This window comes from Hermetia illucens, chromosome 2, assembly GCF_905115235.1.
Source record: "Hermetia illucens chromosome 2, iHerIll2.2.curated.20191125, whole genome shotgun sequence".
Taxonomy (NCBI): Eukaryota; Metazoa; Arthropoda; class Insecta; order Diptera; family Stratiomyidae; genus Hermetia; species Hermetia illucens.
The window spans coordinates 185,107,293-185,123,998 of NC_051850.1; the positions used below are offsets into that span (position 1 = coordinate 185,107,293).

A 16,706-nucleotide genomic window follows, 5' to 3' on the forward strand; every position below is an offset into this window, starting at 1 on the left:
GACGATTTGCCTAAAGGATCTGTGCATTTGCTGGATAGTGTGTTTCGTAAGCGAGTTGAAGCCAAATAAAAACGCCATTTATTTCAGTGTGCATCCTTCCTGGAAGTTAGTAAGCTAATCTGCTCCTCTCCCCCCTGTGATTACCCGTGTTAGAGGAACTTAGTAGATCTCTCCTACGAACGCTCCTAATCTCCAATTTAACCTTTCTAGAAACCACTTAGATCGCACTCTTGACCTTGTCCTCTCTAACCTTCCTGTACGTTATCTTTCCCAATCCCTTCATGCTCCGTCTTACGTTGCTCCTGACGCCCATCATCCTGCTCTCGAGTTCGATGTTCAGATATCCCGACTCCACTCCCTTGTCGCTCGCAAGCCTACCAAGTTCAACTTTCGTAAGGCGAACTTCGAAGGTCTGAACTCAGCCCTGGCGTCAATCAACTGAGTCCCCCTACTCTCTCCATTTACATGTGACCAAGCACTCAACCCTTTCTATACCATTTTATCTGATCTTCTTCCTTGTTACGTTCCCTCCTCTCCTAAGTGCTTACGCTCTTACCCCGTCTGGTTCACCACTGAAATTCACAAAAAACTACGTCAAAAACAGACTGCGAGAAAGAAGTTTCTGTCTTCTAGAAACGTTGCTGACTTAGTTTTTTTCCAATCCCTTCGTTCCTCGGTCAAATCTTTAATACGTAAGTCCAGACACGAATATTTGTCCAGCGTGGAAGACTCACTAAAGCGCGGAAATCTGAAACCTTTCTGGTCCCACATTCGCAACTCCCGCTGCCCCGCCCAGTTATCCCCTCCGTCCATTAAATTCCCTGGCTTCTCAGCTAACTCCCCCCAACGATCTTGTGATTTACACTGCCGCTACTTTTCGTCAGTCTATGTTCCTCCTCCTTCCTCCGAATCCCTCCCGAAAGTAGATGTAGCCTGCCCCGCATCGCCTACCATCCTCCTTCTTACTCCTATCCTTGTCGAAAACCTCATTGGCGAACTTGATGCCAAGGTCGGACCTGGCTACGATGGTCTTCCAAACCTCTTTTTGATCAAAACTGGTAAGTCCATCTCCCTTCCCCTATCTCTTATTTTCAACAAAAGCCTGGAAGAGAATCATTTTCCCAGCTTGTGGAAAGAGGCTCTCATTATCTCCATTCACAAAAGTGGCGATCGTTCGCTTGCCGAGAATTACCGTCCCATTTCCCTCCTCTCCTCCTGTTCCAAAATCCTGGATAGATATGTCAGCGACTGGTTGACCGCCCACTTTGGCCAACACATAGTGAAAGAACAACACGGCTTCGTTAAACGGAGGTCCACTGCCTCGAACCTGCTTGACTTTACCAACTTTGTCGCCAAATGTCTAAATTCACGGCAAGAAGTGCATACCATTTACACTGACTTCGCGAAAGCCTTCGACACTGTAAATCACAAGATACTTCTATCCAAACTCTCGTTCCTAAACGTTCCCATACCACTTGTTTTATGGCTTGCCTCTTACCTTTCCAACCGATCCTGCCGCGTCTCTTTTGACGGCTGTACTTCCCGCTCCTTCTCCCCCTCTGCTGGCGTCCCACAGGGGTCTATTCTGGGTCCTTTGCAATTTCTATTTTTTTATTAACGACCTTCCTCCCCTCCTTACTTGTCCCTGTTTGCTCTATGCAGACGACCTTAAGCTGTTTTCCGCTATATCGTCGCCTATGGACTGTGTTTCCCTTCAGAATAACCTGGACACTCTGGTTCATTGGTGCTCGACTAATGGTTTAGCGCTAAACGTCAGAAAGTGTCACTCTATGTGCTACTCCCTAAAATCCTCACCCACTTCTTTCTCCTACTCGCTTAACGGACATTCCTTATCCTGCTTAAATTCCACTCAAGACCTCGGAGTCACTTTCGACAATAAGCTCCGCTTTGGCACCAATTGCCTCGATGTCATCAATCGAGCAGCAAAATTGTCAGGCTTTATTCTTCGCTCCTCCTCTGATTTTGACTCCATCCAACCCTCCTTAGCTCTGCTCAATTCCCTCGTTAGGAATACCCTCGGGTATTGCTCCGTGATCTGGTCACCCACTCGTAACTGTGATTGTCTTGCCCTTGAAAATGTGCAACGTAAATTCACCCGTTCTCTCTTCTTTAAGAAAAGCTTCCCTCGTGTGGATTACCCCTCCCGCCTCCGCTTTCTAAACCTTCTCTTCCTACAGCAGCGTAGATCCTATCTGGATCTATGCACATTCTTTAAACTTTCCTCGGGCCTGATGGACTGCTCCGCCGCTGACGAGATCACCTGCCGTCCTGCGTCTTATAACACACGTAACGCAGATATTTTCAACGTACCCTTCGCGGAGCTCGAAGTCTATTTTCATTCCCCGATTCCCAGGCTTTGCCGAAATTATAATGCAAAACAGCTTGGTCCTTTTAACTTCCCTACTTTAAATAGTTTTAAACGTAGGATAAGTTTTTTGCTTTCTCCTCCTACTGAGGACAATAATTAATTGGAATTCTCTCTGTTTGTTGTCCGTTAATTAAATAAATAAGTAAATAAGTGACGCTAACTTTAGAATTACGGCGCAAACAGAGCTTTTGCGCAGGACCGACGCGAAGGGGGATAGAGTCCTCTCCCCGCGACTTGATTTTCCGCATAATTTTAACCCCAAGGCACGGATTTCCTTACTGCAGCCCTGGTTCTATGCCTACTGTTATTCCAACCCATTAAGATCTCCCTCGAAGCCTGTGATGAGTTGCCAAACCTCCCATCAGGCGCATCCCCCCGTGCAGATAAGGGAACGCTCGGTGGATGCGTTATGGCTATGTACATGCATTCATCAGGAGATCTGCGTGCATGGGCTTGCCTATGTGCAGGCCGGATAGGTGGGAAGTAAACCCCCACCTGTAGATAAAAATTAGCCACGGGAAGGACACCCAGAAATCAAATCAAATGGAGGACGAGAGCGATGTTTTTTTACGATGCGGGGCTTCGAAAACCCAGTACCGGCGGTTTTTTGGAGTGGGCAAGCAGGATCCCGGCTGTCGATATCCAACGACCGCAGTGCCTCAGTAGTGGGAAACTTGGCTACTTTGGCATCTAATGCTAGAAGAGATCTTAGTGGAGTGAAAATGAGATCTACACCGGATCCTTTTTGCAAAAGCTCAAAACTTGAGAGGTCGCCACCGAAGGCAACTTTACCTCTAAGCAGTCAAGATTCGTCGAGGGACTCGGAAAGGAACTTGGAGAGTCCCCGGACTCACATAACTATCGATGCTGTAAAAGTCCATCGCGGAAGGCAGCAAACTGGAACAGCGTTTGTTTCGCTGGAGGAACACATAAATGAGCTCTGTGAATTCTTTAAAGAGAGGCGGAATATCGACTAAAATGTCAGGGCTCTGATACGAGGTATTAAGTTGCCCTATATTAGGACGGCGGAGGAGAAAAACGCCCAAGCGTCATGTGGCAAAGTCACGCGGGAGACGTAGGTGACGCCACCTCAACATAAGATAGGTGAGAAAGCGGGCAAACGGAGTAAGGATAGAATAAGTGAATCCCTTGGTTTCCAACAAGCGGCCAAGAAGAAAAAAGCCTCATCGCCAAAAAAACCTTAGCCGACGAAAGTTCCGGATTATTCTTCGATTACAGGTAAAACTTCGACAAAAGGGGAAGAGCCTACAGCTCGTAGACCCGAAGAATGAGCAAAGAAGAGCGGCCGAAAGCGACACAAGGATAAAAAGAAGACTCGTCCGGAAGTAATCATTATTTTCAAAAAAGGAGATATGTCCTACGCCAATGTCCTTCGGAAAGTCAAAACTGATCCAGAACTGACAGACCTGGGTGGCACTGCGAGCCGTATCAGGCGTACGCAAAATGGGGATCTGTTGCTGGAACTAAACAAATCTAGAGAGGAGATAGTGGATAACTTTCGCGGCCAGGTGGGGAAGGTACTAGGTGAGCAAGCTGACACGAAAGCTCGAAAGCAACAAAAAGTGACCGAAAGCAAACACCTAGACGAGGTCACATCACGAGAGGATACCTGCGCTGCGCTAAGAGAACAATTCAACCTTAACGAAATAGAAGAAAGTGCCATCAAAAAGATGAAGAAGGTATATGGAGGTACAGAGACCGCTGTTATTAACTTTCCGATGGAATTAGGGATTAAACTGATTACCGCGGACAAGGTAAGAATAAGTTGGATCGTGTGCCGACCTAGGAAGCAAGTATCTCTCAAAAGACGCTTCAGATGCCTCAATATTGATCATTTTGCAGCAACATACGAGCAGCAACTAGTGTGTACAATAGGTCGAGAAGGTGCCGGAAGTGTGGAAAAGAGGGCCACCTTATCAAAGACTGCACTGAAGATCCACGATACAGAATGTGCAAAAGGAAAACGGGAGTAGACGACCGCCGCTTTGCAGGTGGTGGCAGGTGCCCGGAATATAGGAGAGAGCTGAATCGTAAGGCTAAATTAGGTTGATGTTAATCAACTTCAACCATTGCGAGGCAGCTCAATACTTGCTCTCGCAAACCATTCGAGAGTTGAATGTGGACGTGGCGGTAATATGTGAACCGTACCGAAATTACGTTAGTGCTACGTGGGTGAAAGATTCATCAGGAAACACGGCAAGTGTTCAAGAAACAATGGCATTCCCATGAGCCAGCTTTGTACGGGCGAAAGTCAACGGCGTCCATATCCACAGCTGCTATGCTCCTCCTAGTGCAACATCAGCGCAATTGAGCCGATACTAGACGGCTTGGCTTTGGACGCTAGAGACCACAGCCCCAAAATCAGTCCCGACAGTTTAGACCGAGGAAGGCGAGTGACGAACACCAGGGGCCAAATCCTGCTTGAAATCTTCACGGAGCCAAGCTGGATGCGTGCCTACTTACTTCAGTACCTGGTTGGTGAGAGGAATGGTTTGGCGGGTAAATGAACACTACACTCACAGTGACCGTCTGGCCATCTTTTTCGACATCAGGACCGGGGAGGCGACAGTCGAGTGAGCATCAAAAGTAGAAAAACTAGCATAGCTGGATGGTCCACTGGAACTTTCGGGGAAGAGACATTTTAGAAGTAAATTACGACCCGAAGGGAACGCCGTTGGAAAAAGTGAGCCAGTTATGTCAACGGCTAACTGAGGCATGCGACTCTACAATGCCGCGACGCAAGTTCCATCACAATAGGAAACCAATATATTGGCGGTACCAAAAAATCGCGCTTTGCCAAAGAACCAGATGAAAGTCAGAACATCGGCAATCGGAGAAGGAAAACCACGATCTTCGAAGTAACTTTCACCTATACGGGAAAGTAAGCGAAATTGATAGAAGCAGTTGTGTCTAGAAACAAATACGAACCCGTAGGGCGCTGCTTACAAGGTTGTAATGAACAAGATTCATGGACGAAAATCACCCCAAGTGACGTGCCCGCGACTCTTGTTCGAAATAATCGAAATCCTTTTCTCACAACAAGAAGAAAGTGGACCTCAACGAATGGTTCAACAGGACGTCTTTTCAATCCCCGGAGTCACCCAAGAGGAACTACGGGAGATCTCTGGACGAATTGGGGACAATAACGCTCCGGGATTGAATGGCATTCCGAACAAAACCCTAAAGTTGACTGCTAAAATCAGGCTCGCATGGTTCATAAGCATTTTGAATCATGAAGGAGTGTTTTTCGCTCAGTGGAAGAGGCGGAGATATGGTTCTGTTACCGCAGTTCCAAGAACCACCTGGCGCGTCCTCTTCATATCGCTCTATCTGCCTTTGAGACACAATGAGGAAGATGCTGGAGGGGGTGATATACAACAAGCTACTTCCGTTCGTCGAGCTAGCTAGTGGTCTATCGAAGCGGCAGTATGGGTTTCGTAGGCCGCGGTCCACGGTTAATGCCATTGCAACGGTCGTGGAACTGGCCCGGTTAATTATTAACCGCTGGGAGATGCTGTGCGATAATAAGGTTGGATGTCAGGAATGCCTTTAACTCAGCCAACTGGGGTTGGCTAAACTGCGGATAATCGAGAATTACCTCCCGGAGAAACTTCTTTGGCACGAGACGGACGACGGGCCGAAGGAATATGATGTAACCGCAGGTGATCCCTAAGAGTCCGTATTGGGGTCCCTGCTGTGGAACATAATGTATGACGAAGTTCGCGGCCGCGGGTCAAAGAAGGTAAGGTTAATTGATTTTGTAGACGACCTCGTAGTGATATTAGCTGCGAAACACCACCAGGACATAGAACAGTATGCAAGTGAAACCATTCATGCCATCAAAACATGGCTCAAAATGGTGAAATTGGACCTGGCGGCAGATAAGATGGAGGCGGTCCTCATTACCAATTGCAAAAAAAAAAACACACTGTCAAAATCTGGGTTGGTAATCACGAGCTCGTTTCAAAATCGATCATTAGATACCTGCAGGTAATGATCGATGCCAAGTTGAGCTTCAAGGGACACCTGGACTATGCGCGAAAAAAGACTGCAAAGGCTAGTTCATCTCTAGTAAGGGTGATGCCAAATATTAGAGGGGCAAAATCAAGTCGCCGGATGCTTATCCCAGGGGTAGTGAAATCCATCCTGTTATACGCGGCTCCTAACACAGTGGACCATGGAAGGGTAAGCACACCAACCCATCGTACTGAGGGTGTGCAGAGAATACCGGACGGTATCTGGTGAAGCAGTGCGTGTCATCGCGGAGATGATTCCCTTGGATCTTCTAGCAAATGAGGCATTCTGTCTCCACCGGAGAAGGAGGGTGAACCCGGCCGAAGTGATTATGGGCTTTCTAAAAGCCACTAGGAAGGAGTTGTACAGGAGATGGTAACAACGGTGAGATAATTCCGAAAAGGCCGTCGGACCCATACACTGATTCCGTGTATTGAGAGATGGGTCGAGAGCAAGCATGGAGAATTAAATTACCACCTAACGCAGTTCCTTACGGGACACGGTGGATACAGGAGGTACTTGCATCGCTTCGGATTGGATGAGTCCAAAGACTGTCCGGAATGCGCCGCTATACCCGAGGACCCGGAGCATGATATGTTCCACTGTCGGAGATTCGTGGATAAAAGAGGGAGGTTAAACGGTGCCCTCAACGCAGTTATCGGACCCCATAATTTCGTGGAGGAGATTCTGAGGTCCGCAGCAAACTGGAATGCGATTAACGGAACAGTAACTGCGACACAGAAGAAGCTGCTGGAACTGGATCGAGCCCGGAAAACGCGATGGACGCGTGATTTCGTTGTGCTTGTGTAAACCAGAGGTGATCCCACGAGAATGTGGATGGTGAAGTAGGGGTGGTTTTAGTGGATGAGAATCCCACAGGGGCAGGGGTTCGGGCAGTAACGGCCAAGTTTTTATTTGCAGCCAGCCAAGAATGGGTCTTGTTTGATGACACCAAATATGAGAAAGCGGCTCCTCATGGACACAGGTCCCGATTTATGCATTTGTAGAAAGGCACGGTTAGAGCTTTCGGCTGCCAACGGAATATCAATTGCCGCATACGGAATTGCTAATATCACACTCAACCTCGGCCTTCGACGAGATTTCCCGTCGAGATTTGTTACAGCGGACGTTTCTAAATCCATACTAGGAGCAGATTTTTAACACATTACGGACTCCTTCCAGATCTTCAGCATAGTTGTCTTCGCTATTCAACAACTCACGTTACCTGCCAAGGAGAGATGGTAGAATATACAATTCCGACTATCACAACAATTAATGGAGGAACCCCGTATCATGATATCCTATATGAGTTTCCGGAAATAACTTATCCGGAGGAAACTAAAAAAGGCGTGTCACCAGTTTGGCATTATATAGTCACAATTACAAGACCACCAGTTGCTTCAAAGCTCAGACGATTATCTCCGAACAAGTTGAACATCACAAAAAAAAAATCAAAAGCATGCTCCAGCTAGGATTGTCCATCAAATAGTCCGTGGGCTGTACCCTCGCATACTTTACCTAGAAAAGTTAACGAGTGGAGACCAGACTTCTGCCGACAAAGTACCCAGTTGGAAACATCAAAGATTTCACCCAAACGCATTATGGAAAACTATATTTCCAACTGGTAAGAGAATTTAACCAAATTCCGGCAGCTGAAGAATGTGTACCAGTCATCACAACAACGTTTGGGCGTACGGAATGCGGCGCAAACGTTCCAACGATTCATCGACGAGGCTTTGAGAGGTTTGGACTTCTGCTATGCCTACATCGATGACATATTAGTTGCTTCATCTTCACATTAAAAACATGTCTGCCACTTAAAAGCTCTGTTCCAAAGGTTGAAACAATATGGAGTTGTCGTGAATCCAAGAAAATGTGTTTTTGGTCAGCAAGGTGTCAATTTTTTAGGATATCTTGTCTCAAAGTAGAGAACACGTCCCTTGCCAATCAAAATCAAAGCGATCCAATTATACCTGCAAACAACGAACGTGAAGCAGCTCAGAGCATCATCTAGATTCGAGCACGTTCATCTGGAACTTATCGTTATGCCTTATTGCGAGGGACAACGCTACTGCCTGACCATGGTAGACCGTTTCTCACATTGGCCGGAAGCAGCACCAATCCCCGATCAAGAAGCCATCACAGTTGCCAAAGCATTCCTTGACACGTGAATCTCTAGGTTTGGCATACCACTTCGGGTCATCACAAGTCAAGGAAGGCAGTTTGAGTCGAGGTTGTTTCAAGAATAATCGGTGCAACCCACATCAGAGCTACAGCATATCATCCGGTAGTTTATGGCATGGTCCAGTATTTTCATCGTCAGCTCAAACCAGCAATCAGATGTCACAATAACCGCTGGACTGAAGCATTGCCTGTGGTGCTACTAGGCATTCGCACAGCTTGGAAAGAAGACTTCAGGACAACTGCAGCAGAAATGGTCAGCCATTACCCGAATTTTTCGACTTACAGTCCAACAACGAGCAAGTATACACGTCTGACTCCGAGTCATTTTGGGAAGTACCTACTTTTGTTAAATTCAAATATAGTTGACTGTGAGGCAGCGTTTGAAGAGTTGATACAGCCCTGCGGTGAAACTGTCAGCTTCCGGCAGAAATATGGGTAAATTTTGTCATGGGATCTGCAGCGCCTTTCCCAACTATACGAGTTCCGAAATGAGTTGGTGCCATGCCCCAAACGAGGGATCCGCGGACCAAATAAACGTGGGAGTAAGTTGCTCTCCATTTGGTCCGGTCCAACAACAAGTGGTTGTGGACTTAGGATCCCTCACTTATCCTAAACAACCATCATAAATTTTCGACGTTCTTCCTGGGACTATGGCAGCCCTCCTTTCATTCATTGTTTAATACCATACTTAAACTGGTTACTAGGAACTGAGGCTGAAGAATCTCGTAATCTTCAAATTCTCCCATGGAGCTGCAAGTCAGCTAACCGAAAAGAGGGTAGAATTTGTCTCCACAAAGGATCACCAATACCAACTTATCCCTACGAAGTGCAAGTACCTCGGAGCAGTTCGGCCCCTAGTCAACTATCAAAAAATGTTGAATATAATTGTTGCACCTCCTTCTTGAGAAAGACATAAATTTCCCCTTAAGATATTCAAGAAAAGATATTTCTCTGAATGCATATCCGCAAGACAGCAATTATGCTGCCACACTGGTCCGAATGAATAATTGATTAAATGAAATAATTGGGGCTGAAAAGTATATTATTTCAATGACTTGGCATTTATCAGTAACGCTATTTTGAATCTGCAATAAATTGCTAAATTTTTCACTCTATTACGAGACACACTTTTCCGCATATTTCAGATAATTTTATTTCAAAACGAAATGCATACGAATACGTACCCACAACCAGCACCGTTTCGCCTACTTTGTCCATTTCTCTGGTTTTACTTCAATATCTAGTGACCACGATTCGATAGGAACTGAAATGAAAAGAAAAACAAAAATAAATGAAATAATCAATATCGGGGAAAAAAAATGTTCAATATAATTGAAAGGATGCATTTATGCGGTATTTATCAAGTGATGAATTAATACAAGATCAAATAATATCCATTCAAATTAAATTTGCTTGTTCAGTTCCATTTTTTTTTTCCTTTTTCAACTCGGCCTTTTAATTGAATAAGCTCAGATACAATATATTTTCAATAAAAGTTCGATGGACTCCAAATGAATGGTTGAATAAATAAATTTAATGTTGATAGGGAATTATTTTGAGTGCCGGCAGTGATATGTGTGTTCAATGAATTTCAAAACCCTCAGTTTTCATTATGAATCGACAATCGGCCAAATAGTTTTTCCAGCGCTGGAAAATGTTTTCATCGAAAACACAGAAATATAAGGCAATGTAAATTTGTCACAGATAATTTGTTCGTTTGTGAAAACGTAAAACAAGAACCTTTGCCATGTTTTTACCGGCTCAAAAGACTATACACGGGGACGATATACGTGGCCAGATACTAGATACGAACTTTACTCTTCATTGGAAAAAGATACGGATTTTCTATCAAGTAGAAGTAGTTATGTAAGTATATAGGAATAATACATAAAAACTCCTATCCACTCCAATATAACCGAAAAAATACTTATATCTGAAGGTTTGATTACATCACCCTCTGCAACTGCAAAGTACTATCACCAAATATCTTCCACTCAACACAAGCCACATGACACACTTTATATTGCCCGAAGAAACCAATAATATATCTCCTCAGAGTAATGCCTCGATTACCAAACAAACAGTGAAAAACTGGCTTTTCGTGAATGAAATTGAGATTGAGATTGAGAGTACCCAACGAAAGTGTTTCATGACCCTGGCCTTCTTCCATGAACTATAAATTGAAGGATTTCGGCCACTCTCAGATATTTGTACTCGCAGATGTTATTTGATGTTGATGGATAATCAAGCTTGGAACTTCCTCAAGATTCATGTACTGCAACCGATGTTTGTATGTATAGAAGAGTATTCAGATAAATCTAGATGAACTTGGTTGTAATTACAGTCTTCCGGCTCCAAGTAGTTAAGTAGATTTTAATTCCCATCAACCCTGAACGACTCTTATAACCGAAAAAGATTATCTCAAAGTGCAAGTGCAGTTGCATCTTCACGGAAGTACACACATGTTTGGACAAGGAGAGAGAAATTCAACCATCATTTTTAGTAATAGAGAATAGACTTCACAACAAAATAATTTTTCCAAATAGATACTTCGGCAGCAAATTTAATCTAAGATTTTAAATTTAGTACTTAACCTAATAATGTGATGGTAAACCGATTATTTTGAATGAATCTTGATGGAAAGCTGACTAAGTCGGAAACTGGAGGCTGCCCCAAAATTCGCTTCCACTGACAGTGGAAGTGGTCTGGACGACTTAATCCCACGGTCTTCTTAAGACACGGATTGATTTTGTAACCACAATCAGAGCCCCGCTGAGACAAGCAACAACGGCACCAGTTTATACCAACCAATATAATATATACCAATATGGCTTAGCATTCATACTGGTGGATGCAAGACCTACCTAAATCTCTACCGAACTAAGGAGTACGGCACCCCTGTTGAAACGCAACACCACACCGAGGCCCGAAGGTCTCTTCTCGATTGAGTATAACCAACAACCCCCATGAAGCTCCCACTAGGGGGCCAACCGCAAACAACCGACCTGTACTCACATAAAACGGGAGTTCACCCGAAGTATGAGAGTCCAGGAACATTCGCCTACTGCATCACAGCCGGCAAGCCAAAGTGAGTACTGCATCTCCCGGTGCTACCACTATGGAGGTTCTTCTCAGCCACTTGGTTTTGGTTTGGCCGACAAGGTTGCCGCCCCGTCTTCCTCACCGCCACCTCTGAACACCCACTCCCAGTGACAGATATTTGCATGTAATTGAAAATGTTAATATCTCGTATTAACACTCCACAACGGCTCAAATGTAAAATCTACTACAGTATGATTCGCCCTATTACCCACTATGGTCTAAAGTGCTGACCAACCACCAGATACAATGAACACTGCCTCGCGGTAATGAAGGCGAAGAATCAGTGATATAGCTTGCTAAGATCACGTCCAAAATGACAATATTCACTATCAATATTGGATTGCATGGACCATGAAAAAAAAATTTAAGAGAGAGAGGCGCACTGACGAGAACTAGCTAAAACTCTCCTCAATATCGGAGTCGATATGTTAATTGGTGATTCGACAAGCGCTCCACTCTACACGGACTAAGGCTACGACCGACAAAGTAGGGAATTTTATCGAGGCGAATTGAGGAAGATAAAAGATCGACAGTACAAAGAAGCAAACGAAACTGTATTGTATTATGCACCATACTATGTATTCTTCAAGTGGCTGGAAAGATCGCTACCCTTACAATGAAATTAAGGGAGCTTTTAGATCAATTTCAAAAATTGCATAACATACAATTATTAAGTTTATTGGAGTTTCTACGAGATAAGGATGCATTTTGAGGTGTATCATCGTAAGTTTTTCCTAATTTTTCGATTGGACAGTTTCTGAAAATGAGTCCAGTCTCATTTCAAGCTCGTAATTTTTGATCCTCTATTTGGCAATTGATGTCAAAACTAGTATCTGCTCGTGAAAGTGCTAATCGAAACCTATAATAACTATTTAACTCTGCGGGTTAGCCAACTAACCATTCGAGTTTACCAATGTCAACCGCAACCTAAACTTGACAATTCTACTAAAGTGTCGCAACAACGGACACTTACACGATTCTGTGCTAGCCAAGCATGAAAATGCTTAAGGTCATTTTGACACTTCCGCTTCTCAGATATCATTGACAAAATTGTTCACGTGCCCTTTAATCCCGAGATACAAAAAGGGATATCAGGATATCAAGCTGAAAATGGAAAACAAAAAACATGTCTCAAAAGCGCACGTGGACACCTTTGACCACTTTTCCCCATCTATCCGGCAGCAAACGAATTCCGCGTCGAAAGGACTCATCATCCTTTGAGGCGATCCACCAATCATGGTAAGAACAGAAATGCCGATGGGCCAGGTCAGGATCGAAAAAGGAGGTAATCAGATGGAAGGATGTCAGGAGAGTATGGCGGGTGGAGTATAACTTGCCATTTCAGGGTCTGCAAGTACGTTTTCACTGGCATCGTTGTGCAGCAAAGTCACTTTTTCGTGCCTTTCCTCAAACTGTGACCGCTTTTCCTTCAGTGCCCATCTCAAATGCATCAAGTGCGTTCGATATCGTGTGCCTGTAATAGTTTCACGCGGTTTTAGCAGCAAACCCCATGACTTTCTGCATTTGGGAAGCAGAAGCAGAAATCCCTTCCGCCGTTGCCTTTAAAGCAGCTGTTCGCAACCAAACAAACGCCGCTCAATGCCCCTCAGCTTCAACTCGTATTGTACTTTGAGGTGCTTGGAAATGGCTAGCTAAGTCACATGCAATGATTCCGCAAACTCTTCTTGGGTTTGGTACGAATCTTCATCGAGCAAAGTCGTCAACTCTTCAAACCCAATTTTCCTTCTTTCCAGCGTTCTTGAAGCGCTGAAACCAACCTTGACACGTTCTTTCACTTATTGCTGCCTCATCATACCTATCCGAGAGCATTCGATGAGCCTTGGTTCAAATTTATTTTTCACGTAAAGTAAAACTTCTCGCAAATAACGATAGTTTGGCTCGAACATTTTAAAGCGATTAAAAATATATGAAACGAGTAAAAAATCACTTAAGCTTGGAATTGATGCTTTCCACAGATATATAAAGTTGCCAAATGACACTTTAGCCCCGACAGCTCTATTCACCACGTATCTCTAAAGCCATCTATCAAAAAACGGCGAAAGGAAAGGACTCTGAAGATCATCATCATCACCGGCGCAACAACCAGTATCCGGTCTAGGCCTGCCTTAATAAGAAACTCCAGACATCCCGATTTTGCGCCGAGGTTCACCAATTCGACATCCCTCAAAGCTGTCTGACGTCCTGACCTACGCCATCGCTCCATCTCCGGCAGGGTCTGCCTTGTCTTCTTTTCTACCATAGATATTGCCCTTATAGACTTCCCGGGCTGGATCATCCTCATCCATACGGATTAAATGACTAGCACACCGCCATGGTATCACTCATAGATTTCATCGTTATGTAGGCTACCCTGAAGATCGAAGGGAGTTAATTGATGCATTTACTTCAACTTCAAAGCTTTGGTCAAGCATTTGGAGAATGAATTGGAGAGCTTTCGCAAAATGGTTAGCTAGAACGTTTGGTTTTTCAAGAGGAGATATGTTTTGTGAAAGGATTTCATTACGGTTGGCAGTTATGCCAAGTCGCGGAAATATTTACCTGGGCTCCCTATATGTATCAAAAATTTAACTCAATGTTGGGGAGGTGATTGTGGAGGTGGTTAGTATACAGGGTGAAGATCTTTCGCGGACGGAGCTGTCGGGATCATGGATCTCGTTCTTATGGAACGAGTACTGCGGGGAATTGTTACGTACGCAACAACTGTGGCCCCACGTTGGACGTCAACTATGTTACGATGAGAGTGCACTGTGGTATCACCTTGGCCCCAACACGGTCACCAAACTTATTAACAAACCAAACTCGCCTAACAGATTGGCCAGTCGTCAATACCCACTGCGCGAAACAATGTATGGAACCGGACGGTACGTGCTGGATCTAACCCGAATACTAGTAGTTTGGCGAAATGTGAGCCGGGGTTCTTGATTATCACATATTATCTCCCTGTCAGGGCACAGAGATTTAATCACGTTCCTTGATTCAGAGTCAACAAAACAAAAGAGATATTAACTCTCAAGGCGGAGTGATACCACCGAAAAAATGTCAAACGGCCTAATAAGGGAGAGGACTAACTACAAAAACCTAACGCGCAAGAATTGGTCGGAGAAAGATCAGCTCTGAGCCGATTCGGGCATCTACCCGATGATCGGCCCCTGCCTCCCTTTCTTCTTCATGGGGGGCCAGATAATATGGTGCCCCTGCGACGGCCCAACCCTAAATAAACATGGGAGGACTGACGCTCCCTGGGAGAGGATTAGAGAACAACAAGAACTCTAGAGTTCAAAACATTACAATAATTATTTCTTGAATGAATTTCTCAATTTCGCCTGGGGAGACAGATAAATAGATAGACAGACAACGAAAAAGACCTGAAGATGTTGAATTGCATGCTACTGAAACCAGCAGTGCCATAAAAGCGCGACTGGAGGTGGCTCCGCTTGATCTTGCGGTACAAAAGACAGAGGTGGTCTTGATTGCTAGCCGTAGAAAATGATATACAATTACTATTCACTTTGGCGAAACATCATCACAACAAGCCGATTATAAAATACCTGAGAGTGATGATTGATGCGAAAATCAATTTCAATCACCTGGAGTATACCTGCCAGAAAGCAGCAAATACTAACATATCGTTAGAACGAAAGAATATTAGACCTCACATTGGAGACTCAAGATAAAGCTGCACCACATCCAGCACCCGTAGGAAACACTATTGTTTGAAAGCAATCAGAGAAAAGTACACATGACTTTCTTCATAGCGGCGATAAGGGTGTGCAGCACCTTCAGGGCAGTCTGAACCTCTCCATGTTGCTGTGGCTGCACACCTGCCGACGCTACATCTTGGTCTCCATTATCGCAAGACGCCGTTCATTGGCTTTTATAGTTGGCAAACACTCAGAACCATAGAGAGCGACAAGACGGATGACATTGCGGTGAATTTTAGATTTGAGACTTTCGCTGATACCTCGATCTGAAAGAACACCGGTTGTGAAACGCCATTTCATCCAAGTTGCATTAATGTGTGAAGCAATTTCATAACGCAGTTCTCCATCGGCTGATAGCATTGACCCGAGATATTTAAATCCCTCAGTTCTGGACAGGTCACTACCGCTGACAGCAAATGTGCCTGTCCTCATGAGGTCGTCAAAAACTCAGTGCATTGTATGAGGCAATCATTATTCTTGAAATGTTACTCGAGATGATTTTTGCTATTAGACGCTAGGAAAACATCATCTACATAAAGCAGTGTGTAGGGCGCCGGACGTTGGATGTCCCGTGTGACGGTGTCCATAACAAGAATAGAAAGGAGTGGTGAGAGGGAGCTTCCTTGATGTACGCCAACAGAGGCACGAAGCGGTTTCCATACACCCGCCACACTTTGAACTTTACTTTTCGAGTTCTTCTGGCACTAAATGCTCTCATAGAACATACCAGATAGGTTTGTGTGGCACACGGTCAAACGCTTTCTCCAGATCCAGAATTGCAATGTAAAGGGATGTCTCAATCCGTCCTTCCGCGTCGACTGAGGTGGACGCCCTAGCACTTTTCCGAAGCTTGCTACTCAATCTGAAAATGTTGTTTCTAACGACATTGGAACATTTTCTTGGTCGTCTTGTCACGGAACTGGTCGGAAGGAAGATCAGAAAGGATTTAGCATTTATATATTACATATCCAACTATACTTTATTTATCTCTTTCCCTGATCTCAGCATTTTCACTCAGCCTAGTACAAAGTACGTTGCCTCAAACCTTGTCTACATTGGCCCGCTAATATGTTAAATCTTTCATCTACTAAACCCCCTGAGAGGGTATTAGCACCGGCATCTAATGCATTTCGTGAGAAAGGGAGGTTAATGAAGTGGATTCGGCCGGTTATCGAGCATATCATCCATGTGTCCAAGAATTAGTTGCAACGCAATCTTCTGTTGATCAGCACTCAAGTACTAGCCAACTTCCAGGGTCACCCCTTGTCATTTTG

At 44.6% G+C, this 16,706-nt stretch overlaps 1 protein-coding gene across 1 annotated transcript in view; it reads right to left on the minus strand.

Annotated features, from left to right (window-relative positions):
• Positions 1-16,706, minus strand: part of LOC119650207 (3 beta-hydroxysteroid dehydrogenase/Delta 5-->4-isomerase) — a 37,968-nt gene that overhangs the window by 11,079 nt on the left and 10,183 nt on the right. Inside the window, exon 3 of the mRNA XM_038052773.1 lies at positions 9,793-9,872. Coding sequence (XP_037908701.1) covers positions 9,793-9,826 — 34 coding nt within the window. The 5' untranslated portion in view covers positions 9,827-9,872. The remainder of the gene's footprint in view (positions 1-9,792; positions 9,873-16,706) is intronic.